The sequence below is a fragment of the Lytechinus variegatus genome, chromosome 3 (assembly GCF_018143015.1).
Source record: "Lytechinus variegatus isolate NC3 chromosome 3, Lvar_3.0, whole genome shotgun sequence".
NCBI classification, from domain to species: domain Eukaryota; kingdom Metazoa; phylum Echinodermata; class Echinoidea; order Temnopleuroida; family Toxopneustidae; genus Lytechinus; species Lytechinus variegatus.
The window spans coordinates 2,204,110-2,231,942 of NC_054742.1; the positions used below are offsets into that span (position 1 = coordinate 2,204,110).

General features: G+C 35.3%; 1 protein-coding gene across 2 annotated transcripts; it reads right to left on the minus strand.

The window, feature by feature from the left end:
- Positions 1–39: 39 nt before the first annotated feature.
- Positions 40–26,739, minus strand: LOC121409972 (aspartyl aminopeptidase-like). Of its 2 annotated transcripts, none has more exons than XM_041601772.1 (15): positions 26,149–26,739; positions 17,557–17,653; positions 16,111–16,199; positions 14,611–14,724; positions 13,321–13,446; positions 12,683–12,807; positions 11,568–11,655; positions 10,061–10,168; positions 6,439–6,516; positions 5,670–5,753; positions 3,725–3,882; positions 3,218–3,257; positions 2,725–2,826; positions 1,656–1,823; positions 40–375 (listed from the first exon to the last, which is right to left on the minus strand). In XM_041601772.1, the coding sequence occupies exons 1-15, from the start codon at positions 26,533–26,535 to the stop codon at positions 325–327; spliced, it is 1,815 nt and encodes a 604-aa protein (XP_041457706.1). In that variant the 5' UTR covers positions 26,536–26,739; the 3' UTR covers positions 40–324. The 2 variants fall into 2 exon arrangements, with proteins under 2 accessions (XP_041457706.1, XP_041457707.1); XM_041601773.1 differs by having other exon boundaries at positions 41–375; positions 26,144–26,226.
- Between the last annotated feature and the right edge of the window lie 1,094 nt (positions 26,740–27,833).

Below are 27,833 nucleotides of genomic sequence, written 5' to 3' on the forward strand. Positions count from 1 at the left end.
CAATAAATATACAAAAAGAAGAAAACAAATAAGTAATGCATCAAAACAACAATATAATGATTTTCATAAAGATTTCATAATATAGAGATATACATAAAATACAGCTTTATCTAATTCAGTACTCAGTTAAAAATGGAAAGTATTGTACTGAATCAATGTATATCTGTGCAGACGACTTGGTCAGATATGAAAAAGGAGTAGAGATATCGATGGAGAATCTGGCCAGTCAGTAGAGGAGTCCAGATGTGCAACAGCTATCAAGTAAGGTTGGATGCTGTGTCGAAATCTGGCAATATTCAATTGCACTTATCTTCAAAATCAGTTTCAGTCCACAATCACTCTTTCATCAACAGAGGGGAAGTCTTCAAAGAAACCCTGTCGATAAGATTAGAGAAAGAATGATTTTCTTTATAAGAGGCAAAAAATCTATAATTGCCTTTGCCTGCCCAATAATCAAGCAGCATATTTTATGATCATTGCTACTTAGTGAGAAAATTTAAAGCAGATCCTTTTGAATTATTATTAAGTCTATTGTATCTATTCATGCTACCATGAACAGTACCTCTACATCTTTTCAACAAAAAAGTGATCTTTATGAAGTTAAAGAGATACTGAAAATAAGGCTTTGGGAGATGAAAGTATACTTTGGATATAAGCTATGAAAAGTAAAAATCTTGCATTTGCAGTTTGTTCACGCAACAGATTGATTAAATTTTTTACAAATTAGTCAATACGCCAAAGAATAATTCTGCCCACTTATTTTGTCAACAATTTTTTTCCTCAAAATTATGCCATTTTGATTTTCGACTGCTATGCCATTTTGATTACGAATGAACTTTCCTTTGTAAGTAAAATTTAACCTTTTGCTCACTACACAAAAAAAAAATCTGAAGAATTACCTCCAACTACTACTAAGTACTTGCCACTTCAATCATCACTAAAGGCAGCAGATAGCAGCCAAAAAATTTGAGGTAATTCTTTCGATTTTTCTTTGTGTTGTGAGCGAAAGGTCAAATTTTACATATTTTCAATATGAACTTTCAGATGGACTTTCCTTTGTGTTTTTTAGAAAGATCTAGTAAGATCTGACAGTTATGAATGATCTCATCTAAACGGAGACCAAAGTACATTAACAAGTGGAATGCCTCTGGCAGTCTTGCCTGCATTATGCCATTCAATATAGCAGTAGTGCTGACTTTGAAAACGAACATTGAATAATTTTTCAAAAAAAAAACACCATTCATAATGATAACAAAACATAACTGATTGGAAATATCTTTGTCTACCCAACAGTATGCCATGCTTTATTTTACCTTTCACTTTTCCCATGGAATCATTTAGAACTTCTTTTTTTATTACGCATACAAACAATGAGGTGGTCATTTTGTCAGACTCTGTTCATAAATCTAACATATCTGGAATCTATGTTTTAACAGGATGAGATTATGTGAATGAATTGAATATAGAGGATGAGTACACTAAGTAAATATAAAAATTTCGGTATCTCAAATTCAATTGATATATCAGGACATCCTCTTACAAAGCAAGGCAACTTGATAGTGGGTGTTTCTTGCTAATTACACATGTAAATCTGTACTGATGTTTTGTAATCTAACAGTAGGCCTACTGAACTATACTGAATTGAATAGACTTACCTTGCAGAGTTGGATAAGCTGTGAGACACCCGTTGTGCAGCTCATCTCTCTACAGGAATGCATACTGAGCATTGGGCAACCAAGATCTGCTGTCCTCAATCCTAGGTTTGATGCTATGATGGGACCAATTGTACTCCCACAAGGCATGTCGTTTCTTACCACAAATTCCTAAAAAAACAAGGCAAATTCTACCATGATTACAAAAACTTTATAACTTACTTTGATTATATACTGTCAGAGTACCATTATCAGTTCATGCAAATATGACATGTGAGTAATCAATCTTGATTGCTAATCACACGTGGAATGGAATAAATTTTACACTTCTTATATATTCAAAATTTTAAAGCAAAAATCAATGAGTTTCAGTGAGTAATAATTTCAATAGAAAGCCTTTTCAAAATTATTTACATGAAATTAAATGAATGTTGTGATAAAATGAAATCCAGGCTGAAAACCAAATTATGCTGTAAAAATATAAACACATATGCATGTGAGAAAAAGAATGCCAAATTATTGTTAATTACTTTGAAATCACTAATTTTTATCAGAATCATTTGGCACATCATATTTTCAAAAACAAATGCTGGACAGTCAGGTTAGGTGGATTTATTTTTAACTCATTTTTGTGATCCTCACCAACAGCTATAATTTATGTTTACAAATTAGAATGAAAGAAACACTTTAATCAGATGATTAAATTTTGAATTATACAATTCTGGCTTGATTCATGTAAAGCAATATCATAATAAGTCCCTGAAAGAAAATTGAAAATTTCCATATAAAACTTGTTGTCAACAGCAAATTTGTATCATTCTCCCCCACTCCTTTTTTGAATAAAATCCCAACCACGCAATTGGTGGAAATAAAATACTTGAAGACAAAAGATTAAATAGAAATAGTCTTGTTTGCACATACACGGCACATTCCGTTCTTTTATTGGAATCATACAAAGTTGAATGACATTATTTCATTATTTGTACTGCCCATACAAGGTGCATCATAATATTATTGCAGATTATGGGGTAGTCCACAAAGAAAAAGAATTCATATCATCTATATGTCTTACCTGAAGTGGAACATCAACCTTTTCTGCAATTAATTTAAGAATGGTGGAAGAGACTGCTGTGGTTGCATAGCGTTGATTGCTGTTGATCTTCAGAACAGGGCCCTAAGTAACAAACAAAACAGTATTACTATTATAGCTTTGTTCAATGTAAGATGGATAAATGAAATTATACAATAAAATACTGCCTTTCAAAGCAAGCATTTCAATAAATATTTTACAAAGAATTGGACATTCAGAAGCTAAAGCAAGCTATTCTTTAAAAAAATATATTCAATTTGCATTCACATAAACACAAAAGCCATTATGTAAATTTATGATTCATAAATAAACAAATAATTACAGATCAATACAGTATGTGATGAATATACTGTAAAATTATTAGACATTTGCAGAAAACCAAGAGATTAGAATGGTGGGAGAAGGGTGAAGAAACGCTTTTTAATGTTTGCAAACTGTTATGATACATTGAGAAATTATTGCTACAAAATCTTACCTTGTGTAGATTAATTCGATGATTTTCTTCGTGCTTTTCTCTGTAATAGACAGAGGGTTTTAGAGAAAGAAATTGAGAAATTAGGAAATAAAAGGAGAGAGAAAAAATAGATAGAAAGTGAGAGAAAAGGAACACAGTTAATCATGTTTGAACTTCGTGCACAGAATATCTTCATAACATTGAAATGCAATCACTTCAAACGCTTATAATTTGAAGGATGATCAAGGTAACAACTTGCTACATGTATTTTTATCTGGTGGCCTAAAACTTTAAAAACATTCCAGTATTTAAAATTCCCTTTATTTAACTGCCTCCATCAATTTCTTTCAATTCAAATTGAGAGATGATATATTAACATAATTAATAAAAATTATCACACCCCTTGAATTATCTAATCAACCAGGGTATCATCACATTATTTTATTGTATTTTGTCTTCAAATGTATTCAAATTAACCTTCTTACAAACCTTGTCTAACAATATAAATATCATCATGTTAATACTTACGCATAGTTTGGATGGACAGCATGAGCCATATCAGCACTGAGAAGGAATGACTTAGGAACACACTCTTCAAAGGCTGTTTGGTGACTTCCAGCTGAGATCCTTCTCATAAAGTATTCAGCCAACGATGATTGTGCACCTTGAGCACTCATTGAACCGACCTACATCATTCAAGAAAGATCAAGTCAAAGGTAGAAAAACACATGAATATCATAATAATTCACTTCTAGAGTACTTCAATTGAAATGTTTCAAAGCACTTTACAAAGTATGATTGTAAATACATATCTAATGCCAAGTATTCTTTTGCAAACAACACTTTGGACTTTATGGAGTAAATTCATCATACTGATGCAGTGCACTTGTCTATGTCTAAGCTTTCATCTCCCCTTCCATCCAAATATCAAGAATATTCCTTTTCAGTATAAATGAATACTATCTTTCAAACAAAAACAAATTTGTAATGAGTATGACCTTCCCCCCCCCCCTCTACTTCAATACTAGTGATACAAAATTTACTTTCATTGATGACACACTGTGATTTCATATATTTTAGTAATCTTTTTTTTTCAACTGCTACTCCTATCAATATTCAAAGTGACCTTCACCATCATACAACATTAGTGTAAATGTGCATTTATAAATATAAAAAAAAAACAAAGATATAAATCCTGATATTATTGAAAGATATCAAATGGACTTCTCTACAAATAATGAGAACATGTGAATGTACTGAAAAATTACCAGCAAATATCTATCAAGTGAGAATGAAAACTTTGCAACAAGTTAGCTCGTGTGGAAACACAAAAATAAGAGATCAATGGAAGTTTGGGAAAATTCAGACAAAATAAAGATCAAAGTTATGAGCACTTGAATGCTGATGTTCTTAGAACACTAATGCCGAATGGAGATCCTCCTATTGGCAATGTGAGTGTGTGTGCTGTCACCCTGTCACACATGCAGAACTCAATCCTTGGACCAAAAAAATATACCTATAAATATCACTTTTTGCTCTTTGTAATATCATTTGAAACCTGTCACATGTCTGCACATGAAAAAACCTGTGGTCTGTTGCAGAGAGAATTGCATGTAAACAACTAAAATCAACCGCAAATCCCACATGCACAATTTGGATTGATGGAAAATCAAATTGCAATCAACAGCAACACACCCCTTCTGTACTAATAGATGAGATAAAAGAGACAATTTAAGTGGAATATGTACAAAGTAATGGGGGAAGTTGTTCATACGTGACATCAAATGGGTGGTTCATATAGCTATTCATAAGTTAAGAGCGACTTAAAGAACGACTGGTGATCCTTTCTTGTGATAAATGGTTTTTCATTGGCGTTTAGCGCTAAGAAAGAATCAGTCGTTCTTAACTTACAAACAGCTTTATGAAACGGCCCTCAGACATCTTAATTGCACTGCCAATGGATGTGTCTTCTAGCATTACTGATCTCTATTAATATTAAAATACTTACAAGTTCATATCATTCATTCAACTTTTCTCAAACACTCATTGATTTATTTGACTTTTTCTGTTTTATATCATTCAATTGGTTTCAAGGGTTTTGATCTCTTTAAAAAAAAAATAATATTCAGACTTCATAATACAGGTTTTCACTATTGTTAAGGGGCTTTCACAATCGCTCTTATGATTGTTTGGTCACAACATATGTTGCACAAAATTGCAATGGTTGTAAGCAGTCGCACCACTTATCGTTAAAGGGGCTTTTATGCAATTTTGAAATTAAAGTTTAGAATTTGAATGAAATATCAACAGCAAAGATAACATAATGTAATCAACCAATGATCTTGTGATTAATATCCGTTTACAGTCAAAGTTTGTACTGTTCTGATATTGAATCTCAATTGTCACCATGAAATATAGCTATAAAATATAAACAGAAAAGTTTATATTGATGAAATGGACAGGTTGATATTACCTCTTCATTATCAAAGAGCATTACAGCTCTGATATTAGGATCCTCTTCAAGACTGTTGGAAGTTTCACAAGAGGCCACCAAACTCTGTAAATATAAATCAGCATAGACCATTATAAATAAACTATTTTTTAACAAAATATTACAAACTTCATTTTCTACAGTTTAAACCAATCAATTAAATACGTTTCATGAACATTGTTATCAATGGCACGTGACAAGCTTCTATTACAAGCTACTGAAATCCTGCAATATGATTTGTCAATTAGCAAAGTATTTTGTCTACTAGACATATGAAACAGATCAAGAAGATTTTACATCACGTAAATAATTGAGTATGTAAGGACATCATTTGTACGAAAACTAAACAAGCTCTCATGGGGTTATATGTCACATTTAACCCCATCTAGGCATATAACTGTTTTTTTTAAATGAAGCGAAACTTTGAAATGTCATAACTTTCTTATTTTACATCGGATTTTGATGAAATTTTCAGTGTTATGCTTGTTTAATTTTTCTATTTTTATTCAAATCAAGTTTTTGTTGGGGTGGACTTGTCCTTTAAGAAACAAGTAATCTGGGCTTATTTTCATTGTATGTATCTTTCCTTTTTTGGTTTTGAATAAAGAAAAAAAAAAGACTGAAAGAAAATCAGTGAGAGAAATCAATGATATTTAATAGATTTACATGTCGGATCCACAAACCAATCTCAAATTGAAAAAGTACACACACAGTAAAACCCCTAAATTATATCAACAAAATATGATCTGACCTGAATTGCACCAAAAGAGCAGAAGAGATTATCCAAGCGTGGTGAGTAAATGAATTCACTCAAGGCTCCTCCAACTACCTGTTTCAAAACATAAATGAAACTTAGTACATACTTGCCAACTTTAGAAAAAAAAAAGAGGAATCCATTTTTCACGCAGAGTAACGAGCGTGTGACATTTTGCGCCGGAAGGGTGTGGGGGTACCCCCCTGCCACGGTTAGAAATTTTTGGAATTGTAGAACGTGAAATGGGGGGTTTTTCTTCACTTTTGAAGTGTCTTTTACCTGTCCACAAAGAAGAAAAAAAATCTTAATTTTGTCCCAGTGTAATGAAACATGAAACAGGAAAATCAACAGGAATCATTTCATGAAATTGTACCAAAGTTTTAGAATTCTAAAGAATGTATTTCAATTACACTAATATAATAACTGGATATTTCTCAGAATACTCCTTCTCGTATTTCTAAATAATTTGGGGTTTGCTCATTTTGACTTATTTCACAAAAACAGACTAACAGTCTAAATGCACATGTAACTTACACATGAACTTAGAAGTTAAATTATGCAATTGCAAATGCACCGGTACGGTACACACTAACCCAGGGAGCTCCGACCCGCGAAGCGGGCCGGACTCCCTGGGCTAGGTACCGGTACTCACTCACTGTCACTGCCCACTGCACTCATGCACTGTCTGTATAACGATCAGAATCACAGTCACAACTCACATTCACAATCCAAACGATGCATTGGCGACGGTATCCAGTTTCCACACATTAAAATTTGTTATTTTGGCTTTAAAATTCCAAGGAAAAACTATATCCTTTGGCCATTAATCCAACAATCGTTGAGCTGGATATTACGTTAACACACGTATTATGCACTTGCAGCGCGGTAACCCAGGGGCCCGTTTCTCAACACCGTCGTAAGTCTAGCTTTACCAAGATCGGGTACAACAACCTCACTAAATATTTGACATCTCCGAACCTGTCACAACTTCTTTCTTAATGACGTAGTGGCATCACGTGGGAAGACTATGAAATGCAAAATTGCCTAAAAAATTTCAAAATTATAATCTTACAAAATCAATCATAGAGGTTGAAATTACATCACAAAACAAGTGTGATAATGCATTCAACGATAATTGTAATACAAAGAAACTATAAAAACTTTTGGTAAAATGCCACAAAACCATTCATTTTGAAATAGTAAAATGATTTAATCAATTAAGATTCTACCACGTCAGGCCATCCATAACTGAACTCGTATTTGTTGTTTTCAGAACCCTATTAACAGTTGGATAAATTCTATCTCTAACTTATGCATATAATTTGTCAAATTATATGATTCGGTATCAATGATTACAAATGTTTCGTTAAACTATATTTTCATGACGTTTGGAATCATAAAAGACCGTATAATTATCATCATTTTACAAAGAAAACCGGTATTGTTTTTCCATTCGTAAACTATTAAAATTGGATACCCGGGGGTACCCATCTCAACGTCCACAAGTGATTTTTTAGTCATGAAATGAATTATTCATAATTTAATTTTCTCTGCAATTGAATGCTCCAGTCTTCATGGTCTAAGTATGTATGATGCATAATTCATCTGTGCTATTATTTTGAAAAGATTTATTTCCCAATTCATCACAATATTTGCAATTTTGTCATAATTTTTCTTTTTGAAAATTATGCTATTTTCTAACTAAGGCTACATGTACGTCTCGTCTGCTCTTTTTACCGATAATATTGATATCAAGGTATTCTAGTTAGGAAACCTTTCGAGAAATAGGTTTAGTAAGATTGGAACTAACTTCATGGTTGGTGGATAAAGATATGACTAACTTGTCCATGTGTTTAGAAACAGGCCCCAGGGAGCTAGCTCTGGCCTGACGGTAACCCAGGGAGCTCCGGCACGGGCCGGAACTCCCTGCGTTAGCAGCAAGGTACGCTCGCACTCGCGACGTCGCAGCATGCATTGTATTTGCACGTGTTGTCACTCTAGCTGTGTTTGCACACGCTTGTGCAATGTGCGGTCCATGTGAGATAGGCAAAGTGAAAAACTACGTACAAGAGTGTGTTCAGTTAGTGGAAAAATAATCAGACCTTCATTTTTGAGCCGGCGCTCCTAAAAAAAATAAGGAGAGCAAAAAATCGTGCTCCTAAAAAAAATGAAAAAAAAATTGCTAAAATTTCACATTTTACATCTTTAAATCCATGAAATGGCCTTCTTTTTCCATAATTCCTTGAAATTACTTTGATTTAGTTGAAAACTATCAGAAAAATGAAGAATATTAATCTCTTTTCCGACTCTGATTTTAATTGAAACTCGGTAAATATTGCAGTCCCATGTAGTCCCATATGTAGATTTTCATGGCAACACCATGGAAGTCTACATGTGGGACTACAATATTTACCAAGGTAAGTTCAAATCAGAGTCGGGAAAGAGGTGAATATTCTTAATTTTTCTGATATTTTTCAAATAAATCATAGTAATTTCAAGGAATTATCAACAAAAGAAGGCCATTTCATGGATTTAAAGATGCAAAATGTGAAATTTTTGCAATTTTTTTTTTTTTAGCAGGAGCGCTTACGACATCTTGTAAACGTATTGACGTGACCCAGGCCTAGTTTCACCACAGATTAATTAATAGCTAATACCATGGTCACATTTGTTCTACGGCGGCTGTACGGCGAGTCAAAAACAGCCGTTTTAACATTTTTGTGCCAGCTAAATATAAGTGGTTGGAATAAAAATGAAACGGCTGTTTTCGACTCGCCGTACAGCCGCCGTAGAGCAAATGTGACCATGGTATTACACAGCTATTGCATATATACAACGTTAAGAAAATCTACTATATATCATACATGTATTGTAATGAATTGATTTGAGCTCCTCACGGAGAACGATTCTGAGGAGCTCAATTGAGCTCCTCAAAAAAATAAGGAGAGCGATTTATTGAGCTCCACAAAATTATAAACTTGAAGGACTGAATAATGCTATTTATCCAGGTGTCCGCAAGCTTCAGATTGGTCTAACCTTCGCTCCAGCCGTTTTTTTTCAATATTATTAATGTAAAAATTAATAAAAATCAGAATTATGGGGTTGATATTCGTAATGCGGAATTGGCAATAAAAAATCAGGATGATTCCGCCAAAATCGGGATGGTTGGCAAGTATGTTAGTATCCTCGTTTTATTTTTTCTGAAAAATTATAAATCAAAACAAAACCTCTACAACCAACATTATTACATTAGCTGAAACTCTGAATTGTTCTTATCCCTTCCAAATTCATAGTAATTGGATTTATCATATATACAGTCCAAAGCATGAAATGTTGTAGACTATATCTTGACATTTTTAAGCCCATTCCATGCTTGGGATAGATTTTATATTAAAAGATGGAAAAATGCAGATATTCTATTTTTATTGGGCACCTAATCACCAATCAAACATTTTCTTGTAAAATAACAAGATAATGAAAATAAAATGCCATCTTGATTTCATACTTTCCCAATAGCACCACTTCAGAACATGCATGTTTATAATCCTGAAATCAATTCAAATGGTGACGTGCATCCTTACCAAAACTTAGAATACAGACTTTAAAGAGAGCAACTTACTGCAGGTTGTGTGTCAGCAACACAGAGCTCAAAGTCCATGATATCAGATAGAGAGGATCCAAGTTCAGCTGCGAGCAGATTTAACAGGACAGGGGAATGTTTCGCATTCTGTTAAAAAAATTGAATAGAAAAATACATTAACAGCGATCCAAACTTTTTTAAGCCCAATGTCAGTTATTGTAAGACCTAAACAAATTATTGCACACATTTTTTTTAGTGATGATTGTTAGAAAGCAAGAAAAGGGCAAAACATCACATTTTGCCTCAAAAAAAATGAATGAACAAAATTGGCAAATTAGGCCAAACCTATCACAAGTGAGCAGAGAACATTAAGGTAAAAGTCATGGTTTTGGATTTACACATAAACACAAACAAGAGATTTCTTGGCCAATTTGTCATTCTGAAGCACACCTTAGGTTAAAAAGTATTAATTTGCCCTAGAGTATATCAGAATTGTATTTCAGAAATACACTGAAATTTCCAAGGATCTGATTGGAAAAATCAGACATTTTCATAATCAAATATTTTTCTTCATAGCAGAAAATTAGACATTATACCTAAGTTTCAGAACAACAGTGGGCTTTATCCCACCATCAAGTAATATCAAGTAGTTCCTTCCCCGTTTCCCTTAGGATGAATTCACCAATTAAATAGACTTTCTTCCCAATGTCATTACTTTCCTTTTGAGGAATATGGAATTTATAGTGACATGAATCAAGATCAGAAATACAAATAACATATACTTTTATTTCAAGTTTACAAAACAGGTAGTGACTTTTGACTTATTACTGATTCTTAATGAAGATTCTAGTGTTTTTTTCCAAATATAACATGGTAATGCTTTCCTTTCATGAAACCCAGCCCTGAAATATTTACCACATGCGATTCTTGAGAATTTGTTTTATACCAAAAAGAAACAACAAAAAAGAACAAGTGGAATGCCTCTGGCCGTCTCACCTGCATCACGCGATTCAACATAGCAGCAGTGCTGACTTTGAAAACTACTATAACTCGCACAAGATGTTCAGTGGTTACTGTTATTTCCACGTTTTATGAACTACACCAATACACTTACAGAAATAGGATGGTAATTCAACAAATACCCCCAATTCGGCCAAAGTTCATTGACCTCACATGATCTTGTGACCTGAAACTTGCACAGGATATTCAGTGATACCTGATTACTCTTATGTCCAAGTTTCAAAAGTCAGATCAATAAAATTGCAAAGTTATGATGGTGATTCAACAGATACCCCATTATGGCCAAAGTTCATTGACCTTTGACCTTTGAACTAGGTCCATATATTTTCTAAGTTATGATGTCATTTCAAAAACTTAACCTTAGGTTAAGATTTGATGTTGATGCCGCCGCCGTCGCCGTCGGTATAGTCTCACTCTGCTATGCAGGTGAGACAAAAATCATTTTCATTGAAGACTTGATAAAAATAAAATGAGTATAGTTGTAAATTGGCAGGCATTGTACAATGTTTGATACTTCAGTTCTTACCAAGGCAGCAGGCACTGAAATATCCTTGTTACTTTCATCAACAACTTTCTCCAGCTGTGCAGTGATGCTTGTTGCCAAAACAGGCTTCCTGTAATCATACAAATTATAAAATGATGCAACATTAAAGATCTCATTAATATTATGTTCTAGTTCAGCCATGTCCACTACAACAATGAATCAAACCTGAAAAAATGAATAGTAAATAACTTTAATACACACTCTTTTCACCAACAGCTAGCTTTTCATATTTTACTTTTATTCAAAGGACTCTTCCACAGATGGTTACATTTCAATTGTACAGCTTTACATGATTTTGATGAATGTATCTAATTTCTATTTAATCCACATAAAGGGGCCATTCCACTCTGCCGATCTCGTTAGGATTTGGGAAATCTGCAAATAGGGCAGGATCAGGGGAAAATGAACCTTTTACAAGGAGTCAGTGAAAAGTACTTTGCAAGAACAAAATTAAGCGGGCGCTTATTTAAATCCACACACCGCTGTTAAGACCAGATTATGCCCATCTCACAACTGTGTACTGTGCCATTTGTGTTTCCCACTTTCCCCAAAATTCAAAATGGGTGATTTCTATTCGGGAAGATTGGTGGGATATTTTGAACGTTATGTTCAAAATTTTACGCTGAACACAGCGATCTGAATAAGTGCCTGCTCTTACCCTGTGCTCGCAACGCGGTTGCTACGCTGCTTCCGATTTCAACCGAGATCCTATCCCGCCCTCCGTCTATCTATTGAACGGGATGGATCTGGATTTCAGATCATGATAATGAAACAGCCCCTTAACCGAAGAAAACAGAAAATGGAAAAATCAAAAGCTAACAGAGAGAGCAAAATAGATCCCAAAGGTAATTTTTTAGTGACAGAACTTTCCATTCTAATAGTATAAATGTAGTAAGCTTTGCTTCTGCTGATTTTTTATTTTTCTATGCCATTCTAAAAGAACAATGAAGTTAAAACAGGGGCTGATTCACAATGCTTTAGCAGTTGATCAAATTTGTATAGGTAATTGCACATACTAATCAATATAATCCATTGTAAAATGCAACCCTAAAGCAGTAATGCTTTGTGTTACCACGCCCTGATCTTGAAAAACTTACAGCTCATTTTCTTTATTAGGGGCAAAGCCATCATTGACTGCTCTGTTGAGATGTATGGCCAGATTGGGGACTCGCATGATTGGTCGATCAATATGGACCAACTTATGTTCCACCTTGTCATTATTCTGTTCAATAGAAGAAAGAAAAGAAAGAGAAGCATAAGAATATGTTTTGGTTAACATATCAATGCACAACCAGAATTCACAGGGCGCAGAGTAAAATATTGTAATACAAGAAACTTATCCCAGAAAGCACTCAGGGCAATTCCATAAAATATGATCGTCCGACCTCCAATATGTGGGACCTTCATGAAATTGTCTGTCTCTGATTTCTTGTTCTTTTGAAAGTCTGTAATGCTCTCAAATGACCATGACTTGGTGAGTTTATGAAGTAAAGTAAAACTTGAAAAAAATGGGGTTGGATGTACAAAAAGGTTTATTATTTTATGGAAAATATCAAAAGAGCAGGTAATGGCAAAAAATTCAGATTCTTTTCTTCAAATTGAGAGTGGCTGCAAGTCTTACTTAGAGTCAATACTATAGTATATTCATAAAATGTACATTCAAAATTTAGTAAGATCAACATTTTTATTTAAAGCCCCTTTTTGTACTAAATCATAAACAGTCAGTAATCCTTACCCTGACCAAAACACGTCCAGCGACAGTCAAATCTCGATCAAACCATGTATTCCAAATCCCACCTCCATAAGTCTCCACTCCAACAGACACATATCCATGCTTCTCTATCTTTGAAACAGGTTTTACCTGAGTGTGATGAAACAGGGAGACATTCAAAAATTAAAGGTCAAGTCCAACTCAGAAAATTGTTGATTTGAATCAATAGATAAAAATCAGACAAGCACAATGCTAAAAATTTCATCAAATCGGATGTAAAATAAGAAAGTTGTGACATTTCAAAGTTTCGCTTACTTTTAACAAAAGAGTTATATGAACGAGCCAGTTACATCCAAGTGAGTGAGTCGATGATCACTATTACTCACTCACTATTTCTTTTGTTTTTTATTGTTTGAATTATACAATATTTCAATTTTTACGAATTTGACGATTAGGACCTCTTTGCTTGAAGCACAAAATGTAAAAATAATGGAATTCCTCGTGTTCAGTGAGGAATGAAACTTCATTTCACATGACAATGACAAGAAAATAAAAATATTTCATATAATAAAATACAAAAGAAATAATGAGTGAGTGATGTCATCAGTTCCTCATTTGCATACAGACCGAGATGTGCATATAACTGTTTTGTGAAATGAAGCATAACTTTCTTATTTTACATTCGATTTTGATGAAATTTTCAGTGTAATGCTCTTATGCTTGTTGAATTTTTCTCTTTTTACTGAAATCAAGTTTTTGTTGGGGAGGACTTGTCCATTAAAGAATGATATTTTATTCATGAGTCCACTGTTTGAAGAGTGGACTCATGAATAAAATAGCGTATCTAACCATGGTAACAGGCGTCAATTTGGCGCACTGTGACAAATGCGCGCATCAGCATTGGACACGTCTTATACACGCGCCCGTTACGCGCTAAATTAAGCGTAATTTATACAGGAAATCTGCATAAACCATGGACTCAACCATGGGTTTGAAAACCACCTTTGTAAATAGAGGCCAACAAGTTTACATGTGAGAATATTTACTGCCCGCTTTAGAGAGATTTACCAAAATATGAGAGAGGCTTTATAACATCCTTTCTTAAAATCAAAACGATCAAAATGGACTTTCCTTGTAAATATATTGATCATCTCAATAATACACAGTTAAGTTTCATGCTTAGTGAAGTTTTAAGGGTCAACAGATTGATTTTTAATTCTGTATAATATACATACACTAAATCTTAGTTATAAAACACAACAATCCTGAATGTGCTTGATAAGAGAGGATAAAATTGTGAATCGACCAACTTACTCTCAGACATGGACTATCTGTGTGTGCTCCTATCATAGTAAAGCCATTCCCAGCAGCATACTTTCCTCCAACAGCAAATGCTATCAGGGTTGACTGGTTCCTTGTGAAAAAGTACTGAAAAAAGGGGGTATAATAATTTATAAATATTAATGATTATCAGCATTTCAAAGCAGGACTTGCTACATGCACGTCCAAGTCAATATGGGTTAAAAGTACTTGTCCTAGGCCAATTCTATCAAGCTCTGATGCGTCTCTTACTTCACCAGCATATCAATGATAGTTGAAAATTCATATAAGAGCATTGCAATAGCATGTATGAAAATACAGCATGAACTGCCTCATTTCTTTGAAAAAAAATAAATTTACAAAGTCCTGATGTTGTTTACCATAGCCAACAATCCACCCCAACAAGTAGTTAAACAAAAAAAAAAGAAAAGTAGAAAAGCCAAATGCTGAAAACCTCATCATCGGATGTCAAATGAGATGACATATTAAAGTTTTGCATAATTTAAAAAACATTTATGCACATACTGGCCAGTATGCGAGTGAGAGAACTGATGGCATCACCCAATCACAATATCTTTGCGAAAATAGGAAATACGCTGCTTTTCTCCTCATTATAATGTGAAAGACTGTTTGATTCCCCCTGTACATTTGGCGTCACCATTATTGTAACTTATTTTTATTTCATTAAAGCCTATCTTGGTAAATCCCCCTTCCCCCCTCAAAGGCACATGTCACTTTACCAGCTCTGCATCAGATTTTAATTCAATTGGGTGCATGACAAATCTGTGTATTTTTGTATATATGTATTTTGTGTACGTTTGTCTTGTTTATAATAACAATACAAGAAATAATAACAATAATAATGTAAAAGAAGAAAGATTACTGTAATTGGATGTCATTAAACCTCATTTGGATGATAAGCTTTCTAAATTGCACTTTATTCTAATATCAAAACTAATACTCTGTATTTCTAATGCCTTCAAAATAGTTTTGTGTATAAAGGCTATAATTTGCTGAATTAAAAAAAAAGTTCAACAGTACTAGATCTAATTCCATTTGATTTTCGTATTCAACAAAGTATATGACCCCAAAAGATGTATCCAGGTGAATACAGACAATATATAATATGGCTCTTATAACTCCTTTCATCACTGAGTGAACATCTTTGTCACCACCCCCCACCCCCTGAAATTAGACAGATTTATGCAGAATTTCATATGGTATTTTTCCTGGCATGATTTACTGCTGATTCCATTCTGTTCACAGGAGGATTGTCATTGTTTACAAGCAGATTGCTTATAAGTACAGGATTCTTCACATAGTCATCTCTATTAATTAATTGAAATTAAACCAAACCACTTAAACACAGTGACTTGGTAGCATTCTGGCTTTGTTTGCTTAAACTATTCATGAATGTTGACTCAAATAGCAGCAATGATGGAAGGGGGAGGGGATCATTCCATTTGAACATTTGAAGATATAAAGTATGTATACCTTCTGGTTAGGATGTAGATACCATGTTTCTTTCTCCTTGAGTTCAGTGAATCCTGCATCCTGGAGCCTCAGTCTACATGCTTGCACAGCTTTATAATAACAGAACACACATTATGAAACAATGTCATTTGGACATATCATTTATACCAAAATGCCCTCTTGAAAAGCAGATCAAAACATTTATCAACCCAAAAGAGTATAAGAAAAATAAAACAAACTTCCATTGACGAATGGATACCATGCGCGATCATGGGGTCTCGAAAGGCACCCTAAACACTTATTTTCCATATTCTGAAAATGCACCCCTTAATAAGTTTTGGAAACAAAACGATACTCTTGGCAAGTATTCCCTGAATTGGACCCCTAAACAAGTACAGCGATATTTTAATCGGTCGTCGGTTTTACCTTTACCTACATCAATGGGTTTAGTACAGCCCCACCCCGGCCCCCATCTCCACACATATCGCGCAAACTGTACTCTAAACACATGATGTTGACTCTTGGGGCAAAAAGTAATCCTTTATAAAACATTTGTCTTAATTTTTTATACCGTCGCAAATTTGACCCTAGACACGCAGTTTTCCTATTAATAGATACCCTTTTTTTTACAATTATTTTAGTGTTTTTTACACTCTTATTACATTACATACGTAACATGCCTTATTTTGAAAAAGATATCCTTTTTAAGTGTTTTTTTTGGTCGCGCATGGTATCCACTCGTCAATGTAAGTGCCCCCCCCCCCCCCCCCCCCGGTGGTATCATCAATTTTGTTTGGTATTCTTTGTCCATTGTTAAACTTGAACAGGGTGCGAATGCTATTTGCCAAGCCGAAGGAATGCCTATCACATGCTATCAGAATAAAGGAGGCTGAATCCTCTGTTGTTCAATGAGATGCTATTCATAGCAATAATGTTTGTGTTTATACCAATTTGAAACCAATTTCATTATTCCAGTTTACACTATGTAAATCTATGCAAAATAACACTTTCCATGAGATGGAATCTGATGCAAACTGACCATTTGCAGATAAACAATCCATTGGGATGTCATTATGAATGAATCTACATTTCATTTTTATATTTTTTAAATCCAGTAAGATAATTCTGATTTTATTTTTTAAAAAATATCATTCAAAATTCCAAACATTACTTGGCTTTACATTGGCACAATTTAATAGTATTGTTGTACACCTCTCAATAGCCTATATTCCAGTTCTGCATGTAACTTATTCATCAAATCGTTATAAAGCTGAACATCATAATAGTTAGAATTCAATCATGTTTATTACACATCTACAATGGTATCAACGGAAAATCTGCTAAAAATAAAACAATCTTTATGTTTCTGGTAACTGATACATTGATGATATATTTGCTATCTTTGAATTGCAAATCATCAATTTATATTGTATTAAAATACAATGTGAATATCATACATGTACTTACCATGATATGGGGATGGTGATTTGTTGATGAATGATACAAGCTGGGTGGCAGCAGTCAAAACTTCCTTGGAATTCATGGAGATAAAGTTTCCTATAAACTGTCACAACAGGACAGACAACAGAAAAGTATGGATACTGACTAGTTAACAAGTGCAACATTGAAAAAAAAACTCAAGAGAACATTGGCTACTAATGGTCAGCAACTTTAAAACTGAGCATGTGGAAGATCTGATAGAAAGATCTAAATAAATGCTAATTATTTATATAGAGCTCACACAGAAATTTGGCAAAAAAATACAATTTTCATGGCAACAATGATCCTAGCATGCAGGTCCCCCAAGTCCATCTACCATCCAAGCGTGGTTGAAAAGTGACTTATGGTTGCGGAGAAAGAGAGTCTTGCATGTAAACTTTAATCTTGACCTGAAAATGACCTTTGACCTTACCATGTGACCTCCGCCCACACCAAAATCGATAGGCTTCTTTGCTATTCCATACTCAACCTTCATGCCAAATTTGAAGATGATCGGAGAAGAAATGCAGCTGATAGAGCGCTTACAAAGAAATCTCTGCGGCGGACGCGACAAGGCCAAATCCATAGTATCCTCCGAACTCTGTTCGGGGGATACAATAATAAGCCTACTATTTTTCTTTGTGTGAGCAAAATGTTGAATTTTACTTATTTTCAACCAACACAGATGAACTTTCATGATCATAGACCTAAGGCTATTATTGTTTTTTCATTGAAAAAAGGGAGGGGAGTAACAATTAACTTTAGTACATGTCCACTGAGTTCGATCAATCAGGGAACTGCAAATGGTTTGAATTCATAATCGACCAATGAACAAACAAGAGAATAAGCTTCCTTATTACTTAATTGCTATGAAATAATTTACTCTACTAAAGGCCTTGGTAAAATCAATAGTATTTAGGTAGACGTAATGGCCAAGTTTTTAAAGGCCTTCAAGAACAAATTTCAATAAAGTAAAACAAGGTGGTGTACAGTAGAGCAGCATTTCCAAATTGTTTCTTATCAACATGGGTTGACATATCTTCTACTTCCCAATTCGTTACAAATGATTCAATCAAGTGTCCTCAAGAATAATGGGGCAAGGGATATCAGTCTTAGCTCATCATATGAATTGATTACCTTCTCTTTTGGTATGAGGGTTTAAATATACATGTTTTCCAGGCACTTAAGAAAGTGCCTTCCTGCAAGCGTTGATTGAATATATATTTTTCAGCAATTACCATTGCAAACATTTTGAAGAAACAAATTGGAAATAAGATGCTTTGTTTGCCTTTAATATTCTCAGAACAGATACATGTGGGAAGTGCCCCTGATGAATAATTGGGGAGGGGAATCTGCAGGTAATGCTGGAAGTGAGTTTACTATTGGTTTTCAAATTTAAATGGCAACGTGAATTATGATTGAAAATATGATTAAAAAAACGTTATATGAGAAAAAAGAGTGTGTCCCATGGGCTCCATTCCTGGGGGGTATTCTGAAAAGTCTCTTAAGTTTCCACTTAAATTTCCTTTTAAGTTACCCATTTAATGGAGCGCTAATGTACCTCCAAATTCGTATTCTGAAAACTCTATTAGCGCTCAATTAAGTCCCTTTAGGCCACTCCCCTACTGAGCCGAATTAACCAATCAAATGCGCTCTTACAACGTAAATGTTTCTCCTAGCGTGAAGTGTCTCTTCACTTTGCTGCCTTGCAGCGCAGCACCCGGCTGCTGCAGGTGCACTGCACCACGATCTTGATAAAAAGAATTTTTGCTGAAATGCTAAAGCATTTGCATCTGAGATTAGAGGCTTGTTATGTTGTTGAAATTAATTGTTGTCTTTTCCCCTCTCTCTCATTTATTGTACCTTTGTGCTTTTCTCTTTTTTTTCGAATGCGTTCTGATTTTCACATTCCCCTCTTTGAATCCATTTGTAGCTTTCTTCCTTTTTCTTTTTTTACAATATTTTATTTTATTTGCCTCTGTCTCGGGGCCATGATGGGGGAGGGGGTTCTTCTTTAACTTAATTCCTACTTATATTAACAAGTGGAATGCCTCTGGCCGTCTCACCTGCATCACGCGGTTCAATATAGCAGCAGTGCTGACTTTGCATACTACTCTAACTCGCACAAGATGTTCAGTGATACATGGTTACTCTTATGTCCTCTTTTTATGAACTAGACCAATAAACTTACAGAGATATGATGGTTATTCAACAAAAAACCCCAACATGGCCAAAGTTCATTGACCTTACATGACCTTTGACCTTGATCATGTGACCTGAAACTGGAACAGGATGTTCAGTGATACTTGATTACTCTTATGTACAAGTTTCATGAATCAGATCCATAAACTTTCAAAGTTATGATGGTAATTCAACAGATACACCCAATTAGGCTAAAGTTCATTGACCTTTGACCTTGGACATGTGACCTGAAACACGCACAGGATGTTCAGTGATACTTGGTTACTCTAATGTCCAAGTTTAACGAACTAGACCAATAAACTTTCAAAGTTATGATGGTAATTCAACAGATACCCCCGATTCGGCCAAAGTTCATTGACCCTAAATGACCTTTGACCTTAATCATGAGACCTGAAACTTGCACAAAATGTTCAGTGATGCTTGATTACTATTATGTCCAAGTTTCATGAATCAGATCCATAAACTTTCAAAGTTATGATGGGAATTCAACAGATATCCCCAATTCGGCCAAAGTTCATTGACCCTAAATGACCTTTGACCTTGATCATGTGACCTGAAACTTGCACAAAATGTTCAGTGATGCTTGATTACTATTATGTCCAAGTTTCATGAATCAGATCCATAAACTTTCAAAGTTATGATGGGAATTCAACAGATATCCCCAATTCGTCCAAAGTTCATTGACCCTAAATGACCTTTGACCTTGGTCATGTGACGTGAAACTCATGCAGGATGTTCATTGATACTTGATTAACCTTATGTCCAAGTTTCATGAACTAGGTCCATATATTTTCTAAGTTATGATGACATTTCAAAAACTTAACCTCAGGTTAAGATTTCGATGTTGATTCCTCCAACATGGTCTAAGTTCATTGACCCTAAATGACCTTTGACCTTGGTCATGTGACATGAAACTCTAATAGGATGTTCAGTAATACTTGATTAACCTTATGGCCAAGTTTTATTAACTAGGTCCATATACTTTCTAAGTTATGATGTCATTTCAAAAACTTAACCTCAGGTTAAGATTTGATGTTGACGCCGCCGCCGCCGTCGCCGTCGGAAAAGCGGCGCCTATAGTCTCACTTTGCTTCGCAGGTGAGACAAAAACTACATACTTTTCATTTATATGAGAAATCTTCTCCAACAATATTTGAATAAACATATTTTAAAAATCAAACAAGCATTATTTAAAAAGAAAGCCGAAGTTTTATTAAAATTTAATGTACAAACGTTATGACCTTTACAGGTTTTTATAGGTGGGGAAAACGATGGCATCACTCGATCACTACTTTTTTCTTTTGTATTTTATTCTATATTCGTTTAAATATTAAAGGGGTCTATGCTTATTTTTTCATTGTCAGAAACAAGCTTAATTCACCCCCTGCACATTGCTGCATCTAACGAGATTTGGCAATTTCATTATTGTAAAAAAAAAAAAAATGGGCAAAAACACAAAATAGTTTATGAAGCTAATAATAAAAGAAAATATAGAAAAATAATAGTAATATTTTACCCATAAGTACACAATTTCTGTCTCCTTTTTCCCCTTTTCTAATTTCTTTATTACCAAATATAGTCCCTATTCCTTATTTTACTTGTTTCTGTACCACATTTTCCCCCTTTATTCTATTCCCCTTTTAGCTCTCTCCTTTATTCTCTTCCTTCCTCCTAGTATTAAACCGATTTGATGATATTTATACGAAATGAAAGCCACATTTAGCAAGATATGATGAGACTTAATGGACCTCTTATCACCATTATCTTTCCCCACTGGAAAGTCCGCTAATTGAGCGCTATGAGACTTTTCAGAATACCAAAAGTCTCGTAACTACTCAATTAAGTCTTCGCGCGGTCATAACGCGTACTATTGCAAGTGCGCGCAACGCAACCCTGCCAAATAAGGAAAGGGGCACTTAACCCTATCTAGGCCGAGGTATTTTGGGAGTTCATATGGCCGGGGGGGGGCCTCCCAGGCCCCCCCAAGATCTCGGCCGTCGACCGCGCGATCGCGCCGAAAATTGGCACGCGAGTTGCCTGGGACATAATCTACAAGATCGTATAGTAATTTATTTCATGCGAATTGCTATTACGTGATTATGCTAATTTATGCGTAATTAGTATGCGAAATCATACTTTTTCCTCTAACTCCCTAAATAAAGCTCCAAATGTACTAATTCTTGGTATAGAAACTCTTTGTGCTGTTCTTAGCAAGTGTACATGAAAAGAATTGCGATATCAAATCATTTTCTTATGTATTATATTGTTTTTTGCAATTTCTTATGTATTTCTTTGTTTTTTGACCTTTTGTTTTTCATTGTTTTTTCAATGAAATTTGTTGGGGACTCTTCTGTGATCATAAAAAGTATAAAATAATTACATTTAGACCCACCAAAACTAAAAATAATCATGCATTTATGAATTTTGGTTGAATACACAATTTGCATTGACTTTGTACACAAAATCACGTTTTTGAGCAATTTTTGGTCTGACATGCACTTACATAATGTTGCGTAATTTCGGAACCACGTACCCGGGTGACGCAAAATTGATCTCAAAAGTTGCGCAAGACTTGAAAGTAAAAAGTCAGCGAGCGGCGTGGTCAAAAAATTTTGCGCGGCGAAAATATCGCACAATTTGTTGAGGGGGGGCCCCGGCCTAGATAGGGTTAAGTGACTTTTCAGAATACCAAAATGCTGATTGAGCGTTAATTGACCGCTAATTGAGCTTTCAGAATACCGCCCCTGGTCGTAAAAGTAAATGTCTTTCACATGATTAAAATAATCTGAATGTCAAAAAAGATCTGTTTGTAAACGCAATCAGCTCACATTTTACGACCTTTTTTTTACGGGAGCTTTGGAGCAGGCTTATTGTAAAAAGGAGGGACCTTTGAACTATGAAAACAGGGATTCCTGGAACGGGTCACCTGCGTGTGTGTATGCATCCCTATGGAAAGGGCAGTACGTGCATGAGGCACGGGCATCGGGTGCACTTGCGCAGAGGCGATGGTCAGACAGCGCTCTGCGGCTGCTTTTCAACAAAATTACAGCTCATTGTAGTGGATCAATGCAGCCGGAACAGCGCAATAAAAAATTTGCAAGCTTTGGAACGGATTTCTTTCTTTTCTTTTCTCGATAAGAAGAAAATGCTATGCTTTGGAGCAACTTTCTTTGTTCTTTTTCTCAAAAAGATAAAAATGATATGCCTTGGAACGGAAATTTGTAACAAGTGGAATGCCTCTGGCCGTCTCACCTGCATCACGCGATTCAACATAGCAGCATTGCTGACTTTGAAAACTACTATAACTCGCACAAGATGTTCAGTGATACTTGGTTACTCTTATTTCCACGTTTTATGAACTAGACCAATACTCTTACAGAGATAGAATGGTAATTCAACAAATACCCTCAATGTGGCCAAAATTCATTGACCTCACATGACCTTTGACCTTGATCATGTGACCTGAAACTTGCACAGGATATTCAGTGATACTTGATTACTCTTATGTCCAAGTTTCAAAAGTCAGATCAATAAACTTGCAAAGTTATGGTAATTCAACAGATACCCCCATTATGGCCAAAGTTCATTGACCTTTGACCTTGGTCATGTGACCTAAAATGCACACAGGATGTTCAGTGATACTTGATTACTCTTTATGTCCAAGATTTATGAACTAGACCAACATACTTTCAAAGTTATGATAGTAATTCAACAAATACCCTCAATTTGGCCAAAGTTCATTGACCCTAAATGACCTTTGACCTTGATCATGTGACCTGAAACTTGCACAGGATGTTCAGTGATACTTGATTACTATTATGTCCAAGTTTCATGAATCAGATCCAAAAACTTTTAAACTTTTGATTGTAATTCAACAGATACCCCCAAATCGGCCAAAGTTCATTGACCCTAAATGAACTTTGACCTTGGTCATGTGACATGAAACTCATGCAGGATGTTTGGTGATACATGATTGACCTTATGTCCAAGTTTAATGAACTAGGTCCATATATTTTTTCTAAGTTATGATGACATTTCAAAAACTTAACCTCAGGTTAAGATTTTGATGTTGATTCCCCAACATGGTCTAAGTTCATTGACCCTAAATGACCTTTGACCTTGGTCATGTGACATGAAAGTCTAATAGGATGTTAAGTAATACTTGATTAACCTTATGGCCAAGTTTTATGAACTAGGTCCATATACTTTCTAAGTTATGATGTCATTTCAAAAACTTAACCTCAGGTTAAGATTTGATGTTGACGCCGCCGCGGCCGGAAAAGCGGCGCCTATAGTCTCACTCTGCTACATGCAGGTGAGACAAAAATGGGGGTCCCCTCCCCAGCACATACCTGACAAGGATTTTATACTGAGTGCCCCCCCCCCCCTCCTGATTAAGAAAGACTTCCTGATGTCCCCTCTACTAATTTTAAAAATACTTCTCCAAAAACCCCTTCTTTCGTTCTCTTTTTCTTCTTTTTAAATAAAAACCTAGCCATGGATTGGGTTTTAACCCTATCTAGGCCGGGGAGGCCCCCCCTTAAGATCTCGGCCGTCGACCGCGCGATCGCGCCGAAAATTGGCACGCGGGTTGCCTGGGACATAATCTACAAGATTGTATAGTAATTTATTTCATGCGAATCACTATTAAGTGATTATGCTAATTTATGCGTAATTAGTATGCGAAATCATACTTTTTCCTCTAACTCCCTAAATAAAGCTCCAAATGTACTAATTTTTGGTATACAAGCTCTTTGTGGTGTTCTTAGCAAGTGTACATGACAAAAATTGCGATATCAAATCATTTTCTTATGTATTATATTGTTTTTTGCAATTTCTTATGTATTTCTTTGTTTTTTTACCTTTTGTTTTTCATTGTTTTTTCAATGAAATTTGTTGGGGACTCTTCTGTGATCATAAAAAGCATAAAATAAATATATTTAGACCAGCAAAACTAAAAATAATCATACATTTATGAATTTTGGTTGAAAACACAATTTGCATTGACTTTGTACACGAAATCACGTTTTTGAGCAATTTTCGGTCTGACATGCACTTACATAATGATGCGTAATTTCAGAACCACGTACCCGGGTGACGCAAAATTGGTCTCAAAAGTTGCGCAAGACTTGAAAGTAAAAAGTCACCGAGCGGCGCGGTCAAAAAATTTCGCACGGCGAAATTATCGCGCGATTCGTTGAGGGGGGGCCTCCGAGGCCCCCCCGGCCTAGATAGGGTTAAATCGGTTATCAACCGATTACGATTAAGTTACTCTCCAACCAACTTAGGCCTATTGGTAGATCTAGAATCTCTAGACTAGATCTAGAGAACTAGGCCTATTTATTTTTCTGATTAACAAACCGATGCCATTGGAAATACAGGTACACACTTGAGATTTTGACAGAATAGCCATATTTTGGTATGTATCCAGAAATCCTAATCGTTTATGTTCTTGATAAATGTTATCCATATTTTTTTTTCAATTTTTATCTGGACTGGAGGGGGTATATTGCCCATACATCATGTACATGATCCAGCCAATCTTAATAAAATAAAAAGGAATTTGGAACTGAATAACATTCATATTAAATGATGTCGTTCAGTATACCCAGTTGTTGAGTGTCCGGACAGGTTGTGTGTCTGGACGATTAATTTTAGAAAGTCGTTTGGAAAAATTTACAAGCGAAGTTTCATCAACTTTTAGTACAAAATTAAATGTGAGGAAATATTATAGAGAACAAAACATAAGATTACTTCCATTGAATTTTAGTGTAATTCAAAGACAAAATGAAGGCTTCAAAAATATTAAGTGTCCGGAGTCTCCAGACACCTGACCGCCCAATCCTATAGACTAATGCCTATTGCCTCGGTCACAATTGCTCTATGGCGGATGTACGGTGAGTCGAAAACAGCGGTTTTTATTCAACCTGGTTTTAATACTTTTATTCCTTTTTTTTTCAAACAACCTACAGTATTTGTACAAAAAATGGTTAAACAGCTGTTTTCAACTTGCCATAGAACAAATGTGACTTGACCGAGGTTAGACCAAAGGTTTCAGTCTCTGTAGGCTTGGCCTAATGTATTTTGGTTGTTCCGCTGATCGAACTGCGTTGGGTGAATGGGGATAGTAAAATGTCAGAAATTGTTGAATATTAAAATCCCCAGAAATGATGGTTGTCTAGACCAAGGTAGGCCTATAACTTAATTCCATAAGTAATATTTCAGGGTTTTGTGACTCACCTACCCCCCCATTCAGAATTAATTGAGTGCCCCCCCCCCCTGGATTGTATTTGGCAAGCGGAAGTCCCGTGATCTAAATAACAACAGTCTGTCCGTGTCTACTCTAAGTTTGGCTATATCAAACTTTCATTACTTTACCGGTTCCACCTTTGTGAATCTAGCGGCGTTCTTTTTATGCTTTCCCGTTTGAGAATGCTGTCTGAGATCAGCGTGATGAGCTCGAAGTGTGCAACGGCAGAATCGGCAAGCAGCAGACTGTTCGTCCCCAGCAACTGGCATCAACCATTGAGTGAAACACTCTTCTTCTTCCCACGACCTGCAATACCTTCTTCTTGCATGTTTTCCCCACCGTCGTCTATTCTTTGGCGTTTTTGGCGATTTTCCTTCAATTGACTCTTCCTCTCCATCATCAGCATGAACAACTTCTTCTGCTGAATCAGTCGGCATAATCTCACGGGCCCACGCTGCTGCTATCACATTTTCCTCTGTTTCCATGCCAGGATTATTTTGAAATTCATTCTGCATTGTTTATGGGATTTTTATGCACTATGTAATTTATTACAAAACTGATTCAGAATTTAGAGGGTTAATAACAAAAATAGTTCAAAAGAAGCCAGATATAGCCATCACGGTACACGTAGGGCAGGCTACACAACATGCAGTTTGTGACATCCCGAAAGGTACCCATACGAAATGAAGTGACGAGGTCGAGGGGCGGGAAAAACGCGGCATAACCGTCAAGTCAGCAAAGGCCTCATCACGTCGGCATATCTATTCTGCAGAAACAGACCCTGATTGATTGTGAAGCGGCTCGGGCATTCTCTACACAACAAGTCAAGGATGCCCTCTGCAGTAATCCGGGGGGGGGGGGGGGGGGATAAAATATATAAAGAATTGACCTTCAAGTTAACATATATATATATCTATTTGGTCGAATTTTTACATTATTTACTATTCAGAAAATAAAGTCATAGGGCCGATAGTATAATTTTCCTTTATTTGTCTCTCTTTTATTTATATTCATGAAACTTTCGGTGGTCATTTCCCCCAACCCCCATTTGTACATCAGTGCTCTGAAGAATTCCCAAACAATATCACGGCAGTACACTTTCCATGGGCAGATACCCTATTATCATTTTGGTACAATTATTTTTGGTTAGAAATAACGAGCATGCAATAGTGTCGCTTGCCAGAGGCAGTCGGGGGGGGGGGGGGGGTTAATGCATATATGTGGAACTTAATGAGGGGGTAAAAAGAAAAGGAATGAGGGGAATAATTCTCACAGAAAAGGTCCTGCACCCACCCTATGAGAAAAAAGAGCAAAGCTCTAGGGAGAAATTACAGGATGACATCACTCACTATTTCTTTTGTATTTTATTATATAAAATATTTTGATTTTCTCGTCATTGTCTTGTGAAATGAAGTTTCATTCCTCCCTGAACATGCATTGTGGAATTACATTATTTTAACATTTTGTGGTTCAGGCAAGGAGGTCCTATTCGTCAATTTCGTAAATGTTGAAATAAATAAAAGAAATAGTGAGTGGGTGATATCATCGACTCTCTCATTTTGTTGGAACAGCTGGCTCGTTCATATAACTATTTTGGTAAAAATAAGAGAAACTTTGAAATGTCATAACTTTCTTATTTATCCAATTTTGATGAAATTTAGCATTGTGCTTGTCTGATTTTTCTCTATTGATTTAAATCAACATTTTTCTTAGGTGGACTTGACCTTTGATTAATTCCCATACTGTTTTCTAAAGTAGGCCCCTCTGGCACACAGAGCATAGACTTATATAAGAAAAAGGAAAAGAAAACATG

Bases quoted from the DNA above. Each gene is read 5' to 3' on its own strand.
- LOC121409972 (XM_041601772.1), bottom strand. From the start codon at position 26,535: ATGCAGAATGAATTTCAAAATAATCCTGGCATGGAAACAGAGGAAAAT. The intron at 3,883-5,669 runs GTAATATCAACC...TGAATGATGTAG, and splicing joins TGCTCTTTGATAATGAAGAG to GTCGGTTCAATGAGTGCTCA. The intron at 2,827-3,217 runs GTAAGATTTTGT...TTTGTTACTTAG, and splicing joins ATCGAATTAATCTACACAAG to GGCCCTGTTCTGAAGATCAA.